The sequence below is a fragment of the Anarhichas minor genome, unplaced genomic scaffold (genome assembly GCF_050575085.1).
Source record: "Anarhichas minor isolate MPS153535 unplaced genomic scaffold, ASM5057508v1 ptg000087l, whole genome shotgun sequence".
In the NCBI taxonomy this organism is placed as follows: domain Eukaryota; kingdom Metazoa; phylum Chordata; class Actinopteri; order Perciformes; family Anarhichadidae; genus Anarhichas; species Anarhichas minor.
The window spans coordinates 242,119-267,822 of NW_027466533.1; the positions used below are offsets into that span (position 1 = coordinate 242,119).

Here is a 25,704-nt window from a genome sequence, read left to right on the forward strand (position 1 = left end):
AACAAATTATTGTAATGCAAGTGTTGATGGTTTGATTTAACGCAACATTTACGTTGTTGTCCTGATGTTGTGTTACTGGATTTAGGTCTGAGAACAGCAGGTTTATAACACCAACTCTTTCGTAGGAAAATCAATTAACTCCAGTGCAATCGCTTCACTGAAATGAATCTATGCTTATGTTCCGCGTAGAGTTCAACTCTGATGAACTTTAACATGCAAGTTTCCGCCGTTTACCAAAAGTTTTGACAGTGGTGACCTCTGACAGTATGCTATCGTAGCTTAGTAGCTGTGCTGCGCAAATTCACTTTGGAGTAAAAACTGTTCCACTAAAAAGCAACAGTTAGCAGACGGTTACAAGACTGAAGTCGATGGAACAATCATGTCTCTTATAATGTCCCGTTGGCGACCAAGCTATGCTAACGAACTAATGGGGTTGCTAACTGACCATTCGACCATTTCCGTTATTTTCGCTCTTCAATATCTTTTCATGAAGTGAAATGGTGTGCAATTTGATGTGCAGCTCAATTATGATGTGCTGGTTTCTAAATTCTATCTAAGCCTTGATTAAGTTATATCCTGGTCAGCGTTGTCTATCGACAGCAAAAACTCAAGCAATCAGTGAAAGCACTTGATCAAAAAAACATGCTCTAATCCACGTCCACACTTTCATTATGAGAGCTGTTGAGATTGCCTGATGCCCTGCTACAGATCAACTTTTACACCAGGCATTCAGACACAAACAACAAGATGCTAATGACAGCTAAGTGTATTAGGGTATGAGTTAAAGAAATAACCAAATGAGCAATGTAAAAAAGAAAATGTTACGTGGTGTGAATGTTTATGTGGTTGGCTCTTTTCCTGGGAAAATGATTTGCTTTTGCCAACAACCACTTGTTTTGTGTCACAGCCAAAGAACACTTGTGTGGTTTACTGTGAAAGGTAGGATGGTGACAAAATTAGGTGATTTTGCTCTGAAAAACACAGATGGCTTGTCATCTATGAAATATTCAAGTCTCAGTTGTGTATTGTTTTGAATACTTCTCTTCCTCGCCATTGATTGGAAGAAGTCGCTGTGAGGAAAGCAGTTTTGCATACATAATATGTGCTCATTTTCGAGTGTGTTTGTGTTCATTATAGCAACACTATTCAGTGAGCACACAGTCAGGCTCATTATACACACTCTTTGGCATTGTAGCGTTCATGTAATAGGCACAAAATGCATTTGTGCAACGTTTCACCTTTCAAATAGATGAATTAAAGCTGCCGTATCTGCTCACTGTAAAAGTGGAGAGCAGAAAAATGGGACAATTTAACCTCCTGTGTTGCTGATTTTCTGGTGCAACAAAGCAGTTCTGCACCTTGCACACAGCCCGGTTAAGGCGGGACTATTAAGGCATGGTGTTCTGTATAAAAGGCACAGAGACGGAACGGCGGGACAGAGTTGTTCCCCCTGTTTACCCGGCAGAGAAGATGGTATCCGAGCAGAATCGATGTCTGTGTAAAGACAGCGTACGCTGTCTGTGTAAAGACAGCGTACGCTGTCTGTGTAAAGACAGCGTACGCTGTTTCGTTACGCGTCGCGCCTCTTAAGCTCAGGTAGCTTATAGTTGTGCAGCGGTTAAACAAGCCTACGGTTCTGTTTGTATTGCGGTTTTTGGGTCACGGTTGTTTTGGTTCCGGTTGTTTTTGCGCATTAGGGAGAAGAAAGACAAACATTTCCACTGGGTTTGATCTCCAACATATAGTAATATGGTCATGACTATATAAAAATAGTAATGACAGATATTTCTATATTATATGAAGCCATAACACTGATTTTAAACATGAAATAAGGCAGGCTGCTTAATGGTTAAGTAGGCCTACATTCACGTAATTGCCTCTTCTATGTCTCCTCATCAAATATTTAGCATGTCTATTTTTAATAACGGTGGTTCAACAAGACCACTGTTTGGTTTGTACGGCATTGAACATTTTTTTTTCTTCACGGTTCAGTTTTGCTTCCTTAGTAGCTTAATGTTGGCATGCTCGGACGGAGAGCACACGGACCTTTTGATGTCGCTCATAGATGTGTTGTCTTGGCTCTTCGGCCCGTGTCCGACAGTCGGCGAATGTTTGTTTCGTGCTCCTGGTCCGAGTTTAGCACAGCCCATCATCGTTGTTTACTCAAATGCAGACGTGCACGTGGTCACATGAGCGTGAGAGCGGCCGGGCTCGGGCTCGCGTGTCAGCGAGTGGCCCTGTGATCGCACCAAATAGTGTGTGGAAAAAAATAGCAAGTGCAAAAAGCTGCGAGTCAGAAAGGATTGTGGGAGTTTTTCGAGTGGGTGATGATGTCCCTCTTCTGTCGCCACTCTCCTCCACTTCAACGCTTTTACACTACATGAATTAGCCTGGCGGCGGGCGGACTTCTCCTTACTCACAGCCCTTGTGTTGTCTTTTGATTGTTTATGGGCTGAGATGTTTCACTGCAGCTCACAAACTACCTTCTGAAGATTATACCTCGGCTTTTTAGAAATGAGGCCTCTGATAATAGGCTGACTGTAATAAAAGTTGGTGATTAGTTTGGTTGCAATATACAAGGAATGTAACAAATAGAATGTTTTCTTTTTTGTTTGTTTGTTAATTAAATATATCACAATGTACAAAGGAGACGGGAACAGAGAAAAAGCAATACATTGTTCTTTGTGGTGGGTTTCAGTCGGGAGCTATTTTACATTTCCTTTGCTTGTATCACACTTAGCAAACAGACATTTTGCTACCTCAAAGATTAATTTCACTATGTAAATTAAATAAATACTTGTGTGTGGAATGAGCAAAACATAACTGAATAGAATCCCTGAAATCATTATCTTGAAATCCTCCATCGGTGCACCCGCTGACTGTTGTTTACAGCTGCTCCCAGTGAAATACATCGGCCCTTATTAGCTGCTCTCTGTTACATTCCGCCACCATGTCACTGCTGTTCTTAGCTGGGATTTCACTTGTTCCTCTAAGTCACAGGTGTCAAACTCAAGGCCCGTCACGTCATTTAATGTGGCCCGCGAATCCGCCAGCAAAAAAAATGTTATGTTTTATTTTTTTATTTTTTTACATTTTGGAAAATAAATTTAAAGTTAGACTTTGAAATAAAAGTATCCCCATGGTCGAAATTATGAGATAGAAAGTTGAAATTCTGAGATAGCATGTTGTCTGTGTACCGACATTAAAACTATCACAACAGGTGGACAGGAGAGGGAACAGCCCAGCCCGTAAAGCGGTTTTCCAACAAGTGATTGAGTTGAAAAAGATCGACAAATAATCCCAAAATGTCCACGAAGAGAAAAATTGATGCAGAGGGAAGAAAATGTAATTTTAGATGGGAAAGCGAATACATGTTTGTGCTGCAAGGAGAAAAATGGGTCTGTCTTCTGTGTTATGATGCGTGTCGGTGAAGAAGGAATACTATCCACGTCGGCATTTTGACACCAAACACGGAGCTAAATTTAGCCTCCAAGAAAAACATAAAATTGTCCAAGAATTAAAAGGCAGACTGTAATCACAGCAGAATATATTTACAAAAGCTACAGCCCAGTGCATGCTAAAGGTATGTGAGCAGGTGAGCTCCGATCAGATACAGACTTTTACAAATGTCAGTTTGTGAAGAAACACCATCGCAGACCGAGTTCAGGAACTAGCAGCAATCTAACAACACAGCTAGCCGAAGAGACGAGCAGGTACTCGTCTTCTTCATTAGCTGTTGATGAAAGCACAGACAACACGGACACAGAGCATCTATCCATGTTTATAAGACCTGGCTCTCAGTGAGGAGCTCTTGGATGTAGCTGCCATGCACGGGATGACGACGGGGACATTAGTGATGCAGAGAGGTGACAAAAATAGCTTTGAACAAACAGTAAAAAAAAAAAAAAAGAAGAAAAAAGGCTATTATGTTGCCGTGTTTGTTTTTCCTTACACAGAACCCTTCAGCCTATAGCTGCTGTCTGAGCTCCTGTAGAATCACAGCCTGCATGTTACGGCGGTACATTAAAGAGTCTCATGGCTCCTGCAGACAGGATTCAGGGATTTGATGATTTTTAACTTCGGTGATTCTGTGCCTCTGCTTTGAACAGATCTTTCTTTTAACCATACGACTAAAAGGAATTTATAATAATATTAGATATTAAATTGCCCTCCCACGAAATTATGAGGGATTATTCGCTTCCTTCATACTTTATATATTCCAAGTTTATTCACAAGATTGGTGATATACTATATCCATACTATATAATAAAGTAAGAATTAAGACTTTTTTATTTTTGGTCTAATTGTACTGGGCTCCTCTGTGAGGTGTGTATGTTTTCATGAATATATTGAAACTGTGATACTATTTGATCATTCATATTTTTCCATTTGTTTTTTTCCAGGACATTGTCTGGGGATTGAACTCCTTGTTTACTGTAAGTTGTGCTTGTTTTTTATTAACATTGCTTTGTTGTTAGAAACTGAACTTCCTACATCACACTGACAGGGCAAACAGCCAGCGCATGAACAGTCTGTGCAGGTTTTAGGAAAAAAACAATGGTTGTGTATGCGCACACAGTTTCATGTTGTTAAATGAGGAAATAATGAAAAGACCAGGGAGCTCTCTTTTAACAGACACTGATGCTGACTCTATGTAAGGCTGTTGTTCATCTCTCTTTACAGCTGTAATAAGTTAAATTATTTTTCTCAGTATGAAGAGAAATTTGAGGTGATAAGGGAAAATAAAAACCAAATTGATTGCACATTATGCTTGTGGAAATTCACCCCCAGCTGGTTCTGGGTTTTTTGATTAAATGGAATGGAGGATATGCTAAATTAGACAATAATATACGTTTTAGTTTCAATAGTTTAACTAAACATTTTGGATGCAGCTGAGTAAGCAGCTGAAAGTAAACACATTATTTTGTTTACTCCAAAATATGCACACTCTGCTAATTGCAAGCTTGCATAAGTCTATCATCGAGCGCATTTCGAAAGCATCCACCCTTCCCCTGAGGTCCTCAGTGTGTCTGTGGTGATAATGGGGACGGTAATATGCATTGATGTGCGGTCGTGCCCTAAATCTTACCTCATAATCAGGAAACAGCCTCTCAGACCATCCATCTTTTAAAAAAATATATATTTTATCTCTCGAACAGCACTCCGCATCTTGCCGCGATTAGTTGTGCGTGGCATCACTTCAGCATAATTATACTGTTTTGTTGCCGCAGTTGCAGAATCCGGGGTGACATTGCAGACAGCAAATAGTGCTGCGGCAGGCAATATCTCCTTTAGCAGCTTTTTTTCTTTTTCTTTTGTGAAAAAATGTGACCCACACATAGAAGTATTGAACTTTGCAAAGATCTTCTATTCATGATTGTTCACTTGTGGGTTCACACTCTGAACCTTTTCTCTCTCCTCTCCTCTCCTCCTCTCTCCTCCCCTCTCCTCCTCTCTCCTCCCCTCCTCTCTCCTCCAGGACCTGTTGAACTTCGATGACCCTTTGAATATCGATGCGGCGGAACATCATCTGAGAGACAAGGTGAGGCTTCACTGGCACAATCGGGGTGATCGTATCTATAATTCTGTTTCATTGCCGGACACAAATTCGGTGCCAAACGGTGACTGCAGTCATTGACAGGCAGACGGTTCACTTGCGAAGCCTCCCCATCGCGTCTCAGATATGGTTATAGTCTCCATAATCATATTCATACTAGGGTTGTCACGATACCAAAATTATGACTTCGATACGATACCTGCCATAAATATCACGATACCCGATACTTACGATACGATACCATAATTCGATACAATACCACAAATACGATACTGGTATATTTATCTATAATAGTAATAAATAAAACATCTGTACGGTTCCCTTTTTTACCAGCTTGTTCCTGCCCAGCTTTTTGAACACTTAACAAATGGCATTAATATTAATGTTTAACCTCTTCGCATCTTTCCGCTGGCTTTCAAACACAGCTGGAAGGTAACTCTGGCTCTGTGTTGCTGCTGACTCTGCTGGCATCTGTCTGTGGGAGTGGGTGGATAAACAATGCTTCATTTACTTGCATAGTGAGTTTGATATTTTCACTTCATATTTTATCTTAATTCATGGAATAATTATTTTTCCTTAACTAAAAATAAAAATAATTGGCTCAAGATCCACCAGCATGTAGCCATTGTGCATCAATTGTGTTTCATTTAGTACACTTTTGTGTGCATTGTGACCTCATGATCATATAGGCTTGTCGTCAAACTAGGCTAAGGCTACTCGTGTTAGCTGTCTATGGGTGAGTTTGGGGGTGTTCATGTTTATAATCACATTTGCTTACCTGTCGTTCTTTGAACTCTTTGAAAAGTTCGGGGTGTCTGTCTGAAAGGTGCTTTGCCATGTTAGACGTGTTGCCTCCCTTGGTCTGTGGCTTTGAAACAAGTTTTGCAGACGGGTCTCTGTATGTCAGTGGGGACCATACACGGACCTCCATTTCCGTTTTTGGTTTAGTTTTTCCGTTTTTGGTTTGAAACGAAAAACGAGAATACAATGGTATTTCCGTATAGTCGTTTTTTCGACTGAACGGTAAAACAGACTATCAAAACGTACACGGACCTTGATGCATGTCTCCCCTGCAGCACTCGCTGTGTGTGAGCGCTGCCTGTTGCTGTGTGAGTGCTGGGCAGCCCCGCCCCCTTGCAGTCAATGCCTGCAGGCAGCATGACAGGGAGCAGAACAGTGAGTGCGCTCTGATCGCGCTATTTTAATGAAGTATCGATACTAAAAATATGCAAAATCGTATCGTTTTTAACGTACGGGTGCCGTGGTACCTTTTTAGTATCGATACACCGTGCAACATTAATTCATACCTTCAGCCCGCATAGAAAATATATCGGGACAGGACGCACAGCTGCTGCTGAAGCTACACTACTTTCTTTTTTAGGTGGGATTATGTGATATTCACTTGAGAGTGCTTTAATCCGGTATAGTGGGCTGAAGAGCACACAGCAGCCTCTCAGCAGAGGATGGCTCTGACTGTGGTAGATATATATTTTTTAACATAAGTACTTTAATTCTGGGCCTCGACAGTAGACGGCAGACTCTACAATCTGTGAGTCGAATCAGCACACTCAAGCTGTTAGTTTGTGTGTGTGGTTTTTATGAACTGTAACTTTAGTTATACTTTCTCTTGCACTTATATAGCGCCTTTCTAGTCTTCCGACCACTCGAAGTGCTGTACACTACATGCAGGGCTGGACAATGTTTCAATATTATATTGATATTATCATATGAGGCTATACTGTATATGCGGTTCGATTTTGGATATGGTAATATATGGCATAACTGTTGTCTTTTCCTGCTTTTAAAGGCTGCATTACAGTAAAAAGATGTGATCATCTGTTCTATTATTTGCCTTTACCCACTTAGTCATTGTATCCACATGTCATTGTGTAAATATTGTGTAACAGCACCGATGGTCAACCCTATAAGATAGTAGCAATATTAATATCGAGGTATTTGATCTCCCCCCCCCCCCCCCCCCAAGCAAAGCAAACACACAAGATGTTTCAAAAAGATAAGCACCCCGGCTAATTGATACTGAACCTATTCCCTCTATGTCTCCCCATTTGCACTTCTCCGCTCTTCATCGGTGTCAGAAAGTGGGGAAACCGATGTTTTCAGTCTTTCTCTCAGTAATTGCTTTCCTGGATTGCCGACCGAACTAACGCGACTCTGCAGGGAGCCTGCTGACCGGAGTAATAGTTGTTAGTTAAGCCTGAGTTGAGGCGAGCTGAAAGCCTTTTTAAAAATGTACAGCGTTTGACCTTTGGCACTTTGCGCGTACCCTTTCCCGTGATGCATTGGGATGCACCCAGCAGTGCGTGATAATGGTCGCCATGTGACATTAGACGTGAAAGAGTTTTTGTGTTGTGAGAGGGAGCGAGTGCACAAGAAATCATTTCTGGTTTGAGGCCATGATTGTTTAGATGAGTCAATGGACCCAGATGAAGGAGGAGATTGTCAACTGGGAGCCTTTCATGGCGATTTTAGAAACCTATATTCATTTGTTAGTGAGCCAAAGCTTTTTACAAATTTCTCTGCGCTACAATAGTTTCCCTTTTTTTTTTCAATGCCTACAGAACTTTGCACCTACTTAGGATGCATCCATTCTTTCCTTTTCTCAGTTTGCCACCACCCCGATGAAAAGTGTGAGTTCCAGTTACCAAGAGCTACCGCCTTCTTTAAGCGCGCCTTAAGCTGTTCTGACCACGGCCGTGTGCAAAATCAGTCCTTATTTACTACACAGTGTACTATGTTCACAGCCCGCCGTTTTATTTGAGTGTGAAATGCATCCGCTGTGCAGTTTTTGTGAGTCTTTCAGCACGATGTCGTCACCGAAGTGAAGTAGCATTTTTCCTGAAAGTTAAAGTACCCATTTAATTCCTTACAGCATTCAAAGGCAACAGGGCAGGTATCTAGCTGCTAATTTAAACAGAAAAAAAGCTGCCTCGGTGTGCTGTTGTGGTTCTCCAGAGTCACAACAACTGAAAACACAAAGTCGGCTATCCGTGACCCACTCCCACTGAGTCGCCGCCTGCCGTAATCAACTTCAGCAGCGAGTGGGTGAAGCCGTGGGAGTGTGTGCGTGTCAGTGCGCACGAACTAATGCGGATGCTGGCGCTCGTGTGTGTTGAAGCTTTTGAAGTGGAACTCTGTGGCTCCTCTCTGAATACATCGGCTGGTTAAAGTGGCTGAAAGGAAGCAACTTCAAGGGCAATTTAGTGCGTGCGAGCGTGTGTGCGAGCGTGTGTGCGAGCGTGCGTGCGTGCGAGCGTGTGCGCAGACAGCTGTATTACAAACACAGTTGGTACAGCTGGCACTAGAATGGAACAGGCCAGTCGGCTTGAAAGAGTCTGCAGCTCCAGTATTAGCTGTGTTTAGGTGTTTCATAGAGAATCCTGAAATATCAATTGACATTGCAGACTGTCAGTTTGAGGTGAGAGCATGTCCTCTGTGTGGTGTCGAGGGATTCTTATTTGTCTGCTGACGAGTACTGAACTGTGAAACGTGCACACCCTGTGCCACTTTGAAATCCTTTAAAAAAAATAAAAAATCTATAAATGCTAATTAAGCTTCTCCGTAGCATAAGAAGAATGTGTGGAAGATATTGTTTGAAATTGACATGTTTTAACAAAATGAGCAGACCAGGAGGGATAAGTCTTTTTCATGTCTGTACATTCCATGCTACACACGCTCATTCTAAGCAGGTTTTGAGTGTGTGGTTTCACAATAAACCTTGTACAAACAGCTGCAAAACATTAAAAAAATGAATAGCGAATGGTGTTAATTCAACTTCAGAAAGACTTTGGAAAACAAAAAAAGTAAATATTAAACCGGCATTTTGCTTTCAAACAGCAGCAGTATGTATTAAGAAATACATATGTGAGGGGAGCAGGGTATTAGAAACACCACTCAATGGCAACAATGGCCCCAAAAAATACCATAGTATAATCATCGCACACCAACAGAAGTGTTAACGTTCACCAAGACAGGATAGAATATAGGACTTTATATTGGATTGCATGAGATCCTACAGGTGTACCAAATAAACTGTAACATATTGCATCAGTCATCTAGAGTGCATCACAATACCACATGTGTTACGTGGAAGAAAAAGAGGGAAACATGCCCTTAAAATGGTCAAAATATCCAAAAAATATGTAATATAAGATAAGACGATCCTGTATTGGTCCCACAGTTGGGAAATTTTGCACGTACAATATCGTAACCCTTGTGTTGTCTTAACTTTCTGTAAACACCACTTGTCCTAAGGGTCAAAAATCACCCGCCTTCACTAAACCCCTAAAATAAAACAGCTTGATTGCATTTTAAACCCCAAATCTATGGGGTCATTCATCACAAACTTTCCTCTTCACAGTGCAGAAAGACTGTGTTTAATCTGGAATCCACTTCTCCCAGACCCCTCTTATGGCCGCAAGTTTGTCTGTTACACGCCTTGCAGGTCTTGACTCATGATTATCAAATCGTATCGTTTTTGAGAAAATATGAAAGACTTTCAGTGACATCATTGCACGGAAAATCGCCCTTCCACTCTATCCATCCCAAAGACTAGATGCAGCCTCGCCTTGGGACCTATACATGCCTGCTAAGATTAGCAGTCCGATGTAGGCATGCAAGTCAATCTCATCCATCCATTTCCAGTTGTCTGGAAGTACTGTCATCTGCAGCACCCTTATAGCCTCTGACTGCATTCCCCATTAGTAAACAATGCTTTCAAGAAATGTTTATTCTCTCTGATCTTGTTTGTATTTTGTCTGTGAACTTCAGTCAGGTGTGGGGTCGTGGAGGGGAGATGCTGCATATTTGCGAGAAAGTTTTCGTTTTCCCTGAGTTCAATCAGTAGCACATGTAATCTCAATTTCTTGTGTGTGTGTTGTTGTGGTGTGTTTTTTATGGTTTCTGTAGTATGAAAATGATTTTATAACTGCCGGGTCAAAAATGACCCCTAAGACAAGATTTGTACCCTGTTGGTGTACAGCTTTTATGGAAATATGAACAAAGGCAATGTTTAACTTTTTCTCATGTTGGGGTCATTTTAGGAAAAGTCATTGAATTTAAAGTTGAAAAAAGACCATTAAGGGGGCTTCCTATGCTGCTAAACATGGTTGCAGGTCATTTTTGACCCCTAAGACAACACCAGGGTTAAATACATCCTGTGCACTGCAGAGACGGATACGGTGTGAAGTGCACTGAGCTCTTACCCTTCAATACAGCCACCCAGCGGCAAGAATACGCATCATTATTTAAATGTCGAAAGTCTATAAAATGGCACCAGGCTCATCTGCCAGAAAGCAGAAGAGTTCTGAAGTCGGCAGTATAGCGACATCATTTTGTTGGCAATGTATCCAAGATATATTGCATGAGATTTTTCTAATGTGATATTATACCTCCGTGATAACGGAGCACGGAGGCTGGGACTCCGAAGTTCAAACGATCCTCATCGCCGTCCTCCGCATGCTAAATTCTCTACATCTACATTGATTGTTGCTCATCAGTGTGAGTCTATCTTACATGCTCACGCTCTGGCTTCCTCGGGTACCTCCAGTGGCTTAGCCTCTTCGGTCAATAATCCATCATGTCAAGCGCAAGCACGCACAAATACAAAAACATGCACGCCATTTACTGGATCCTGATCTGATTTCTATCCCCGTTATTAGCTTTTCTGCTCTAAGCAATGATCCCTGTGGTGCTGTGGGGTCTCATTAGAGTACCAAAGGAGGAAGAGACATCAGGGCGGTTCCTCAGTCACATGAAAACAGGAACAACATTGTTCACTGATTATCAATATTGTTTTTCTTCTTGTTTTTTATTTTTATTTTACAGTTTGTAGCCTGATACCTGGGGCTAGCTGTTTTCGTCCTTGTTCGGTTTGAGTGTTTTTGTAAGAGGTGATGAAACATGTCTTCAAATGTATCTGTGTGTCTACCTTTTACATCCAGCTCTGTACCTAGTTGGTTATAAGCAGCAAAACTATGATAAAGTACGTGCTGAGGCAGCAGTTTGCAACGACCGCCAACTAGTTCGGTTACTGCCAAAGGACTCGATAGATTAAATCAAAACATTTTTGGGGGGGAAATTTACAAAGCTATTTATTGATGATATAAATATGGCCAAGAATTCTCATAAATACAAAAAAAAAGGTAATCTTTAAATGCATAAATTCAACGACCAGTTGCGTTTGAATATCACCACGTCAATCACATCGTGTTTTCACCGTTAACGTTCCCTCGGATGTCAGTTTTACATACCTCATCTCAATAATGTAACAAAACAAAGACAAACTACTTCATCATTATTTGTCTTATATGACGAAGTCAACATACAAGGTACAGTCATATGCAGCACCTCATTATGGAGCGTACCTGTTCTGTCAATTCAGTGTCGAAGTGGCAGCGAAGCAGTGAAAGACGGTGGTCTTCAGAGGACACGCTGACAAGGAAAGACGAGGAAAGACATTGCAGAGCAGTACGTACAACGTTCAAGTTGTGAAAGTAAAATCCTATGATAATCTATTTGGGTCGCTGCTTGTCATTAAGGAATGATGGTGGATCCCACAGCCAGACCAGCTGAGAACATTATATTTTCCTGAATTTAGGTTTTGCATTTTCTAAATGCTCTAGCATTATTCAAACGACTCGTACCGAACGGTTTAATACGAAGACGTACATAGTTACAGCCTTAAAAATGAATAATAGCTGTGGCGCCACAATGTGGTTATAAGGTGGTATTTCAGCTGCAGGACAGCAGTGAAGGCCCAGGTATAAAATGCACGGCCCGCCACTGCATGGTTGTACAGTACATCGGTGCGGTTCAGTTCCAGTAAGAGGTCCTTCTCGATTCATGGACGCCAGTGAAGACAGTATTGTATTTCCTGAATACGTTTTAATGCGTTTGAGGGCTGAAAATGTTTTGTTGACAATCAACAATATCGTCCCCATTTACTTAAACTGCAAAGGGATTCACTTGTAAGTCTGAGGGCATCGGGCCTCTCTTCTTACCTAGAGACACAGAGGTGAAATCTGATTGGATAAAAGCTCTACTTAAAACAAGCTGCGCTGGAAACAGAGCAACTGAGGAAGACGGTAGCTTTACAATGAGATAATAAGCTAATGGGAAAAATATTTAGAATACATGTAGTGTATGAAAAATTATAAAATAGCTATAATTTTGTGATTGTCTAGGCCAGCTGAGAAGGCTTTGCTGGCCCTGACGGCCCACCACTGGAGTTTACAGAAGAAGAAGAAAAACAGGAAGCTGGCATAAATATCAATTTACGGTGAGGAAACATTAGAGGTAGGATTTTAAATAAATGAAGCTCAGAAATACAGACTAAAGAGGTGTAATACAATAATTAAAAAGATTTAAAAATGAAAACTCAATTCAAAAGCCAAACTAATAAGTTAAAACAAAATAAGTAGCAAGAAATATACAGAAATAACACCCAATTCAAACCCAGACTGAAATGGTAAAAAACAATAAATAATAAAAAATATACATAAACAAAGCCCAATTAAAAGCCAGACTACAAAGATAACATACAATAAATAATAAGAATGATACATATTTAAAGCTCAATTAAAAACCAGACTAAAGAGGTAGGTCTTGAGTTTGCTTTTTAAAAATACCAACAACTTTAAAGAACACACTCGGTGCCAAAACGTACTTCCAACGAGTCATGTGGATTCATTCTTCAGAATAACTTCAAACTCACTTTTCATAAACGATAAGTTTTATGTACGCTTACACCTGCAAACCATATCCCTTTCCCAGCTCTCTCTCTCTCTTCAGTTTAGTTTATAAATACATTGAATAAACCAAACTTCCTACTACTTGTTATATATACAGGCAATCTAAAAAGAAATACTGAAACCTTCACAGGGATAATTCACCCACAATGGTTCATTTGTGAATCAATTACTCAACCTGTGTCGCCTTGAATTCTGAAAGAAAACATTTCTCCACAGTGAACCAAGAGTAGAAAAATAACGGCGAAAAGTCTCGAACTGAAACGAATAGGGGCCGAGTTCAACAACAGCAAAACTATATCAAAACATTTGTTTACAAACTGCAGTATAATCCAAGTCATATTTATCCAGTCCTATGCTGTCTACTTCCCAAACGCATGCATCTTTGCAAAAAAATGTACTATTAAAAACCCTTCAGACTCAAATTTGTACGAAAAGTGTGTTAAATAGTAAGGTTTTAGCGATGATGCGTGCATTTAGGAAGTAGTGTGCATAGGGCCGGATAAATGAGACAAAAGCACTTTTTATCCGCTTATTCGCAACAAGGTTTCTCTTCAAGAATTCAAGGTAACACGGGCGAGCGATTTATATACACATGGTCATTTTGTGGCTGAAGTATTCCTTTTAAAGAACACGTGGTGGGTCATTAAAGAAATGTTACTTGAGGAATTGTTCAGTATTAAACTGTGCCAGAGAGCTGATAACATTAGAGCTAAGGTTAGCACCACCGATCGATTCTTGTCCTCTTGATGAAGGCTTGTAAAGCAGCAAATACATGAAAACAATTTAAATACTTTCAATAAAAGAGGTCAACAGTCAAGACACCATCTAGCCTTTTTTTCCCTCAATGCCATCTGTGTTTTCATGAAATCTTAGTCCGTCATCAAACACAAGTATTCGGTGTGGATAATCTCAACACTTACACCTCTCTTTATACTTCATCCTCAGTGCTGCATAAAATTAAAAGAAAGTCGTGATGTGACACGCTCAGTCGACGCCATCATTCAACATTTGAGTGTGGAGCGCAAGGCTTTGACATCCCAGTAGACCACACTGGGAGTTCACTTACATGAAACCCACACCAGATGTGACGAGGGGGCTTTGACATTTTGACTAAAATCCTCAGCCAGCCGAAGTGTGAAAACACCCAGGACTGTTGAGTGTTCTCACACACCTCTGCATCCCTGGTCATCTCTCTCTATTCTCTATTCCCCGTTCACACCTCACCTTCATCTTTCCTCTTTTGCAGTCTGCTTACCTGATCCATGCGGGGGCTTTCCGTTGCTTATTTACCCACTTTTAGCAGATTTTAAAGTAACTGTTTGCACCCGCAGGGTTTAATTTGCATCCCCTCCCTTCAGATGACGGTACATATTTTGAGTACCTGCACAGATCGCTGGAGAGGAGAATTAATTGCCTTCTGCAGTGTGAAATAGAACCAAGAAAAAAAAAAGTAAGCTGTGCAAAGTTTGTAATCGACTGCAGGGTGTGCTTGGAGTCTTCAAACTAATGAACGCCAGAGTCATTTGCAGTCTCAGCCAGATTTCTGTTGTAAGATAGAAGGATGGGTGAGTAAGAAAGTAGTACAATCTGTAAATTTATCTTGTAAATTTGTGTGCGATGGCGTTAATAGGGTTGTGCACCCTGCAAACCTACTCCCTCATTTTATGTTTAAGTCTTCATTTATCGTGGATTTTCCCGCAAATGTTTGCAAAAGCTTGTTAGAAGACAGCTGGGTCGACAGAAGATGCCAGAGAGACAGACGGGTAGATGAGCGGTGACAAACATCCCATATTTACTCGTACTGTCCATTTTACACAGACAGATGGACAAAATGTGTCATTCCTTTGAAGCAGACCGTGTTTCTACTTATTATTACATCTGTATCGTATATATGTGGATAAAAACTGGTCTATATCCTCTCATCTTTGGACACTGATCTGTCCATTGAACATTGAATTGATCATCATGATGCCACACAGGTCAGTCTTGAGATATAGGATTATTTTCTGAGTTGCAAATACCTTATAGCTTATAGCTCATTCTGCTGATGTAAGTCAGAATGGATATCACATTTCTAAAATGGAAATATTACACCGTTCCTTTAACTGCATATTGCATATGGATGCAAGCTAGCTTGAATGAGTTATTCATATTGCAGAAAGTGCCATCAGGACTAACAACATGTGAAAGCATTAGAAGTGCAACAACTGTCAGATGGATTGCTGTGAAAGATTCATGGTGCCCAGAAGATGAATACTAGTGCCTTTGGTGATCCTTCTTGAGATCCTTACTACGAGAAAATGTAATTTTGTGTTGATTTCCGAGGTAGTGTTTTCTGAGCACCAGGCTCCCTTTTAGAAAACCTGACAGATTGTTCCGTTCTAGTCCTAGTCCTGGTTCTGGTTCTTGCGTACATCCCTTCCCTCCAGTGGGCCCATCAATACGGCCTGGGCCTCCAGCAACGTGGTGTCAGTGTTGGCTCCCAGCGGGGACCGACGCTGCAGCGAGGTGACACTCTGCTCCTGGCTGGAGGAGCTCCCGACTTCAGGTCGAAAGCGGTGGGCTTGTTGCTGCTGGAGGCCCCGGTAGAGTCTTAGCTGAAGGTATTTCTGGTGAACCTGTAGGATTTTGTTTGATTTAGACGGAATTGGACCGTGTAGCATTAATGACAAGCAATAACAATAAGTATGGACAAATAGCCAATCTTCTCACTAATGATCTTATTTAATTATGTAGGTCCCATAGAGGCCTCAGTATAAAATTTAGACTGTTTCAAAACTAATTAAAAGTTCCTCGTTGTAACTTCAACTCTCCGTATACTGCCATAATTGGTTCAACAATCACTGACCTCAAACTGCAACAAATCTGATTATTAGAAGCCTCAACATGAAGGGAGCATCTCTGAGCTCCCAGTTGCATAATAATAGCCAATTTCTGAATTTCCCTCATCATTTGTTAAGCCTAGTCGTCCCTCACATTGTTTTACCTGAATAAACCAACATAGCACGAGCACGTGGAGATCCCCACGCAGTCCGTGCACCCGTAAACCCCAACCGCTTTGCTCTGTTCGCTGCACTTGTGGCATTAATTAAAATAGGGCCTCGAGGGAGAGCTCCCTCAGCGTCAAAGGGGCCAATCCATCATCCTGCTGTGGACGGATACTCAAACTGCTGTCATCGCTGCTGGAGTTTTTGGCGCTGGCAGCTTTTCAGCATTCCTGTCTGTCATCTGTCATGCGTCTTTTCCCCCGTCTCTCTCTCTCTCCGACTCTCGGTTTTTCTCACGTCCTCTGAATCTCGCCTCAAGCCCCAGCAGTGTGTGCGTGACCACCCCGCCGGAGCTGTGGCATAAATCAGTGCACTGAAGTCGGTGTGGGACACTCGCATGTGAAATTTGACGCTGGACAGCGGGGACATGACGCGTCACGTTATGACCCAGACCGCTGCGCTGATGAAGGAGCGATGGGGCTAACAAGTTGAGAGAGAGAGAGAGAGAGAGAGAGAGAGAGAGAGAGAGAGAGAGAGAGAGAGAGAGAGAGAGGAGAGAGAGAGAGAGAGAGAGAGAGAGAGAGAGAGAGAGAGAGAGAGAGAGAGAGAGAGAGAGAGAGAGAGAGAGAGAGAGAGAGAGAGAGAGAGAGAGAGAGAGAGAGAGAGAGAGAGAGAGAGAGAGAGAGAGCGAGCGAGCGCTCAAAGGGAGGGATGGAAAGAAGCCAAGCACGACCAGCAGGGGCATGATTAATAGGAGAGGAAAACCTAGAAAGGGGGGTTGGAGAGGGCAGACACGACCAGAAGGAGAAAGTCAACTCGAATGACAGACACCATGAATAAGATGTAATGTGCTACTCTTTCACACCAGACACCTACACTAGATGAGCTGTTCTCTGAATGATCAAAATGCAATTACATTAAAAAGAACGTAGTCAAATATGCAAAAGTATTAGTGCTGGGCGAAATAAAGAGAGAAGCTGCACCAGCTGTTGCTCTCCCTGGAGACTACTGGATATCGCTGCGGTAAAGTCAGCAGACACTCAGATCTCCGTGGTCAACTCAGCAGACACTTACATGTTAGTGCACCTACAGGTATATGCTGAAATTCACGGTAAACTCATTTAAACGGCACAGATCGGGAGCGAGCGAAGGACTTTGAAAGTTAGCGGAAAGATTAACGTGAGACAACATCCGGTTTCTTCAGACAAACATCCGGTTTTCAGAATAAGATGCCAACAAAGTATGAATTATATTCACATTAAGTATAAAACATGCTACCTGCATCTCGTGAACCAAATGTTATTGCCCTTTTGTTCATATAGCAGTACTTTTAAAATAAAAGTGCGCAATACACTACTTTTGAATTCATTTTTGAACTTTGCCATAACAATGCGATTAATGCGATTAATCGCAAAAAATCCATGCGATCCACGCGATATTTTAATCGGGTGGATCGCATGGATCGCTTTTAATTAATTTAAAAGCATATATACTTTTTAGTGCTGGGCACGAAATCGTGCCCAGCACTAAAAAGTATATATGCTTTTAAAATTCTAAATTAAAGCAACAAAAAGCGTCATACACACTAATTGGGGAGTTGGCCAAAGATGAATCGCGCTGTGTGCCTATGTCGATGAATTATTGTCTTTTTTTTGTTTTTAACATGGTGGATTATATTAGTTTTTCCACTCTTGACTCTCATCCGCCTTCTATAAATATGTGGTATCTAGCTTCTCCATCTAACTCTCGTACTCTCTCTTTACCTTTCTCCAATCCAGGAGGACTTTCGGAGTAAGGTTCAAGATTACATCAAGCGCTACGCCAGATGATAGAAGCATGGGCTTCCTGAGTCAGCCTGCACCAACCAACCAAACTGCTCTACCTTGCCTCTGCTAATCTTGGCCAACTACCCCCCCCCCCCCCCCCCCCCCCACACACACACACACACACACACGCACACACACGTGTCAATCAACAGCTGACTCTTTGACCCTCCCCTTGCTGCCCTGCTGTTCACAAGATTGCAATAAACTCCACATTGCAAGAACATAATAAGAAACAGAAAAATAAGAAAATACAAAAACGATGCGTTTGAGTAAAGACTTGCATACATAAGAAAATGACGCTTTAATCATCCTAATAGATTGAGTGTCCCGCTCAATGTCCGGTCATTGTGGCGAAATCACTGAATGAAGCCGCTTCCCCTGAGCCGGAGACGAGCCACGGTAACGACTGGCAAGGGATGTGGGGATGAACCGTCGCTCAAAAAAAAATAAAGTTGCGTTCAGCTATTTGAAGAAAAGAAAATTGACCAATTTAAGAGAAAGAATATCTGTTGCTATCAGTTCACTGTTTCAGTGCCTGCTATGTTTGTGTCACTAAAGAGAAAAATGCATGAGTCCACATAAACACACAGCATCACATCCTGTAGTAAAAGGTAAACATACGTGTACACAGGCCTCCAGCTCCACTACACAGCATGTGAATGACCGCGTTGTCCGGTCTGTCATTCTCCTTGCATGTGCATACCCACGCACACCACTCGCATACACACTCTGTTTTGTGTTCAGCTCCAGTGGGATAAAGTACGACTACTAAAACCACAGCCAAATGTATTGTACTGTGTTCAGCTTCACCTCTCCTCACTGCCCTTTTGTTGTTTTTCCTCCCTCAGTCCCTCTTGTGTCACACACACACACACACACACACACACACACACACACACACACACAACCACATGTACCTCTCTCCGTTGAGGATGGAGAGGTTCATTCATACTACAGTGCAATCAGAAAGTACTATGACAATGGCACTATTTTTGGTGTGTGGTCGCTCTGTACTTCAATGGGTTTAATGTGAAACAATGACTGAGTTTAAAGTACTGATTCAGGTTTTTAAAATCCATAACAGATAACGGTGTAGGAATTGTACCTTTTTTTTGTACACAGTCCCAAAACTTTACTGTTTTGGTTTATTCTCACCTTTCACAGCAAACAGACACAGTTAGCAACTAGCTGGGGAGCATTTAGCAGCTAAAGAACAAGATATCATTGATCTGTATAATTACGATCATGGTCCTAAAATTAGGACTTGAATTCTTGAAGAAAACATTTTATTTCTCCTGATATACAAATGGTCATTTTGTGGGTGAAGTATTCCTTTAAAGCTGAAAGCCGGCACTTTTACCTCAGTTATTGTTTCATGTCATTGTCATCGTGCTGCAATATGGAATAAAAGACAACTTACTATCCCAAGACTGTTAGGACTGCATTGTACGCACCTTTTCACTCTGGTTGCTGTGGGAATTTCCCAAGCTAACGTGTAGAGTGTGTTCATCTGGAGGGACAGAACTGCGTTCTCCCTTTTTCTTTGTGTGTGTGTATCAACTATGTTTTAACTGTCATTGAATGTGAACCTCTAGATAATTGCAGAGGTTCATACAGTAAAAGCAGTAGGATAGCAAGCAGGCCAGTGAGGTAACACGCCAGCGAGTGAGCTTACTAGCTCACTCGCTCAGAGTCTTTCACTCGGCGCGAAGGACTCTGACTTTTCCTCAGTTATGCGTCGTTCTTGACGTCCATACAAAGTGTACGTACATTGGAGGTGTCACTCCGGACAGGTTCGGATGACTGAAGGTAAACAAGTCGCTCACTCGGTAGCCAGTTGGCATGCTTGCTTGCTACAATGCTTGCTAGCTCACTCGTTAGCTTGCTGGTGAACTTGAGTAGGTGCTGCTATTCTACTGCCATTGTGGCCACAAACTGCGTGTTCATTTTGTATGTGTGGTAGATAGAGAAAGCAAGAGAGGCTGTCACTGAGTTAGCCAGTGAGGGTGTGTTCTACGTATGCTAGGGTGTGTTCTATGTATACTAGGGTGTGTGTGTGTTTTACTTGGTCCTAGCTAGCATTGTGCCTCCAGTTTGAGTCGTATATCTGAACATCTACACTGTTCTCACTCTATTCAGCTTCGTGTTCACACGTCTGCATGAGGCAAAGTCTATGTGATCTGACCAGTGGTGCATTTACTAAGGATGTCAGAAATCTAGTTGTTGAAGATTTTATGTCAACGGTGTGTGTGTGCGCGTGTGTGCGTGTGTGTGTGTGTGTGTGTGTGTGTGTGTGTGTGTGTGCAATGACTGATATCATGTGCTTGTTGTGTGTGTGTGTGTGTTTGTGTTTGTGAGCGCTTGGTGTGTGGACAGTTAAAGTATGATGTGACTTGTTAGCATGCTCTGGTTCCCTCTTGCTCCTCCTTCTGTTATTCTGGCCCAGGGTTCAGCAGCTCAAATTGTTAGTTTTCTAGGTGAAAGTAAACCGAATAACAGGGAACACTGACTCTCTGCTGAAATAAAGGACCTCACAATATGACAAAATAACCTGGTCCGTTGAATGTGAATGTGGGGGTTGTGTGGTATTTTCCAGCATGGTGTTGGACCACTCAAACCTGGAAGGCTAATGTAACTGCCTATCGCCATGGCAGTTCATTGTCGTGGTAGCAGTTGCCTCCAGGATACGGCAGCCCTGTACTCTGTACTTAATGTTAGCCTTACTAATACTCTGACTTGTCATATGTCCTTTACTTTGGCAGTTAGCAGTGTTCATTTCTCCCAGGATGCTATTGCGACCATATCTCTGCTTGGGCTAATGCCATGTTTGGGCCAGAGGAGAAGATTAACAATTTGTTCTTCTTCATATCCTCAACCGTTTCTTTCTCAGATTGTATATCCATTTTTTTAAGATATATTAAAAGAGAATATAAATACAACAAATGCGTCTTGTGTGTTTCATTCACTTAAGTATTTTTGCGACCGATCTTTTGCAAGACAGAAGTTTCAGTTAACTTATAATTATTATTGCAAATAACGATTATTACCAACTAATGTGCCAATTATTTTCACCATCAATCATTAAGCGGATAAAACGTTTGTTACGCAACATTGTTACAAAGTGCTGTCGTTATTTACGATAGTTACATTGTTACAGTATTATTTTGACACAAACCATTCATTTTTTCCAACCAATGTTAACCACGTGTCAGTGTGTGTTACTGCAAACGTGATGCGAGGCTGATATGAAACTTAACTATGGAACATGCTTTTCCCATGGCTAAAAGCACCAGAAGAAATCTAGTAAGTGGACCTTGAGTTCTACATTTTTTTTGTCATTTATTTTATTATTTCGGTGGTCAGCTGATTGTTTTCAGTTAACTTTTGGGAAATTATAGATATACTTGTGTTGCCTACACTTATGCTGTACAGTAACAGTCCATCCCTCTGCTCTTCACTGACCTAGCAGTGAGGTATAATTAGCCAGGAGTGGGCTACATCCACATGCATGCACACAATGTTAAAGTCCATCCAATAATTTACAGCCATTCACCTATTTGACTTGGCTGAGGAAGACTCACACAGACACACACACACACACACACACACACACACACACACACACACACACACACACACACACACACTGCCAACATCTGCCAGTCACCCACACAGTCTGTTATACCTGGTTTTGGAGGAAACACAATCGAACTGCACAATCCCCCTGTAGCTATACTAATTTAGGAAGTGTGTGTGTGTGTGTGTGTGTGTGTGTGCGTGTGCGTGTGTGCGCACTGACAGCTGACAGCCAGGTAATGAGATGGTTGAATGCTATAAATCACATTTTCTGCAGCTCTTCGGCTGTCCTGGTCACAACACCTACCTGCTGATCCAAAACACATTCTGGACAGGTCCTCTTTAACTTGCCCCGATTAAACTAAAAGTACATATTTCCATTAACCATGCCTTGGGGAGGAGGTGAGAAAATAATGAGCAACACAAATCGTGTCCCCACAGAGCGCCTGTTGACAGCACACCTGCCAGCCACATTAAGGAAGAGATTAATGGGTGTAAATGATGGGTCATTTGTCACATAAATTGGCCGCAGTCGACACTTCTGCATAGGAGCTGTGTGCTTGGTTTAAATATGTGTCCTGTCTGTTTCTGTTACCTAGAAGATTTAACCTACAGCTGCTGTGGGACTGAAAATAGATTTCCCTTGGGACTGGAGTTTAAGGACAGATATCTTTTAAAAAAAATAAAATGCAATCCACAAGTTACATGCAGAACAAGAGTGTAACTTTTGAAAGCACATATAAAGAAAACTTCTTTATTCTAAGGTAATTTGGGGAGATTTCTGAGGTACAAAAGCTGATTTAATCAAATAAAATTGAATAAGACTCTTCTGCTGAAGATTGGAGTAATTGCCACCCATCTCACTGTGATTGACAGTACTTAAGCTCATCTATCTGGCCTACTCCCTTTTTTATCTCATAACTCATCTCCTGAGTCGTTTCCTCATGGGGCAATCAAAGGGAAATATATTCCTGGTATCTTTGTTGTAGTTCATTAAGGCAGGAAGTTTACAGGACTTAAACTTCATAATGCAAAGCAAAAATCATACTTGAGTGGATCCATATAACTTCAAAATGTGCACATATTTCATTAAAAAGTAGGTGTCAACTATTTTCTTAAATGTTACATACACTGTACTTTATTTTTAAATGAAGGAAGTCCACACCCCTACTTTCCACTCAGTGTACATGTAGTGAATCAAACCGCCACTGTCGTTTTATTATACAGCACAAGAAAACAAGTCAAACAACCGTGGTTTAGCTAATCCAGGATAACATGATGACAAACCTACTTGGCTAGGTTTAGGAAAATATTGTGGTTTGGGTTAAATTAATAACTGGTGAAGAAAGCCCAGCAGAGGCTCTTCTTTCTGAGGAAGCTAAAACAAGCTGGCCTGGCCCCTGCACTTCTGGTTAACTTCTACAGAAGTGTGATTGAAAGCATCCTCTGTCAGTGCTTTACTGTGTGGTATGCCAGCTGCACAGCAGAGAACAGGAGGGACCTGGCCCGGGTGGTTAAAACAGCACAGAGGATTGTGGGAGTTACCCTGCCTGACCTGGACACTGTGTATGCTGGCCGCCTCCAGAAGAAGGCCAGCAACATCTGTACAGACATCACACACCCGGGTCACTCTCTGTTTGTTCCACTACCATCAGGAAGGAGATACAGGACTATCAAAACCCGGACTAACAGGCTGAGGAACAGCTTCTTCCCCAGAGCGGTTTCCTCCATCACCCCCCCCCCCCCCCCCCCCCCCCCAACCCCACCCAGCTCACACCGGACAGTGCTGCGGTGAAACAAATATAGTCAATAACACGACACTTTAACTAAGCACATTTTTCACTTTGTAGCCATTGATGCCTGTGCTTTATCTTGTTTGATCTTGTATATATTTATTTAATGTCTTGTTTTAAATCGTCTTGTCTTAATGTTTTTATACACTTTTTAACTGTTGCTGCTGTACTGACTGATGAGTCGCCAACTTAATTTCGTTGTATGTTTTTACAATGACAATACTTATCCTTATCCTTATAAGGGAGCGACTCCTGCGTGCATGTTCCATCCTTCCATGATTTATTCTTTAAATCTGTTTTCGTTGCACTTTGTCGTTTTTGCTTTTATCAATAAACCAACTTTTCCACCTCACCTCGTTGACTAACATAGGTATTGTTTCCGAATTAAGATCTCACTGCGGTCCACCAGCAGGGGCGGGACTTCGCCTGCCGGGATGACAGTAAGTCAGTCATCCCTAAAGCCAGACATGGATCAGATGTCAAAGGTTCATCTTTGTTCCTTAATTCACTGCACATGTGCACACAGTAAGTGTGTGTGTGTGTGTGTGTGTGTGTGTGTGTGTGTGTGTGTGTGTGTGTGTGTGTGTGTGTGTATGTTTCCTCCGTCTGTCTGTGCGTTTGTTTTGCTGACCTGGTGGGCGTTCGGTGCCAGCTGCTTCTTCCTCTCCTGCCTCTCCTCTCCCATCGTTCGAGCTCATCTCATCCGCCACGCTGGCTGACCCTGGCTGTTTCCAAGCTGCACCTTATTTCTGCAGCTCTGAACATACCCTCTCTAAAACCTCTTTCTCTGTCATGAAGCCCTTTTCAGACATTAACTGCCTATAAATGTTCTCTACGGCTTCATTCAGACCCGACAGGATCTTCAGGGAAGGAGTGGTGGCACCGCTGGATCGCAGTAAGTTGGAGATATATATACACACTACTGTGAGCACTGCACAGCTTTATGCATATATAAACCATTATGCACACCCCCGACAACATTATGCACACAGAAAAGACCATTATCTGTGCCAAACAGCATTGTACACATCCGGCAGCATTATATACATTAACTCGAAATCATTTCGCTCACCATACGCCACTGTTCTTGGGATAGTCGGTACGATTATGAGCACGTAAAGACATTTGAAAAGCCTCCAAGTGTGTCACAATTCTTTGTGCATACAGGGTACTAGAAAGATAACGGAAAGTGTTTTTTCACTGTAAGCAGGGAACCTGAGTTTAAGATAAATACTTGAATCCATTTATTTTTTGTGGATTTATGTGTCTACAAGAAGTCATCATCATCAAGCCTTGAGTGCCTTAACGTTTTATTTTCTTGCAGATAACACACACAGTATGTAGTAAACTGCAGCAGTGCATGGCCCAGTCTGTCATGAGCCCCTTTCAGACCATGCTGGCTTCATCTAAGTGAAATAGCTTTGTGTCAGACAAAGGAGGCCGTTATGTAAATGTTCTTTATGGATTCATTCAGACCACTCAGGATCTGCATAGAAAGACTGGTAGCACCGCTGGATAACAGTAAAGAATTGGAAAATAATAATAATAATGCCAAGGAAGAAGACTGCCTTCTGTTCTCTTACAGTCTGCATCACGGTTAGATGATGTTTTCGGGTTGTCCGTCTCTCCCTCCCATTATTGTGAACACCATATCTTAGGACCACCCAGAGGGAATGTCTTTAAAGTTGCCACAAGCAACTTTGACTCAAGGATGAACTGATTAGATGTTGGTGGTCAAAGGTCACTGTGACCGAATAAAACAAGTTTTTTATGGCTGTAATTTAAAAAAGCATATGCTAATTTTGTCAATTTAACACAAATATGTAATAGGATAAAACAATGAGATGATGACATTTTGTACAGGACGTAAACTCCAACTTGACTAGTTGGCGTGAAGCACACAACCTCGAGACAGTAATGCTAGTGTATTTTGCAATTGAAGACTTGAATAATGATGATTGTGATCGTACAGTAAAGGAGATGGGTGGTAACATTGCCTAATAAGTAGGGGCCTTTCTACAAAAGTGACTATGTTGCTGTATCAGACACAAAACCAACATCCGCAATTGCCAAAACATTTATGTAATGAGGTGCATGTTGAAAAAGGGCTATAGTATTTGCTGCAAGATAGTTTTTACTGTGAAGCAGCTGCAAGTATGTGACATGCTGTTCAACACAAAAAGTTGAGTTAACCCA

At 41.7% G+C, this 25,704-nt stretch overlaps 1 protein-coding gene across 3 annotated transcripts in view; it reads left to right on the plus strand.

The window, feature by feature from the left end:
* The window catches only part of ube2f (ubiquitin-conjugating enzyme E2F (putative)), a 51,249-nt gene extending 30,167 nt beyond the window's left edge, over positions 1–21,082 (plus strand). For 2 of the 3 annotated variants that reach the window (XR_012949674.1, XM_076081941.1), the window contains 3 exons: positions 4,404–4,436; positions 5,480–5,542; positions 18,092–21,082. Coding sequence is in view for 1 of the 3 variants with exons in the window: in XM_076081941.1 (XP_075938056.1) it covers positions 4,404–4,436; positions 5,480–5,542; positions 18,092–18,142 (147 nt within the window). In the remaining 2 variants the exon portion in view is untranslated. The remainder of the gene's footprint in view (positions 1–4,403; positions 4,437–5,479; positions 5,543–18,091) is intronic. The other variant, XR_012949673.1, reaches the window with a different exon arrangement.
* The last annotated feature ends 4,622 nt before the right edge of the window (positions 21,083–25,704 follow it).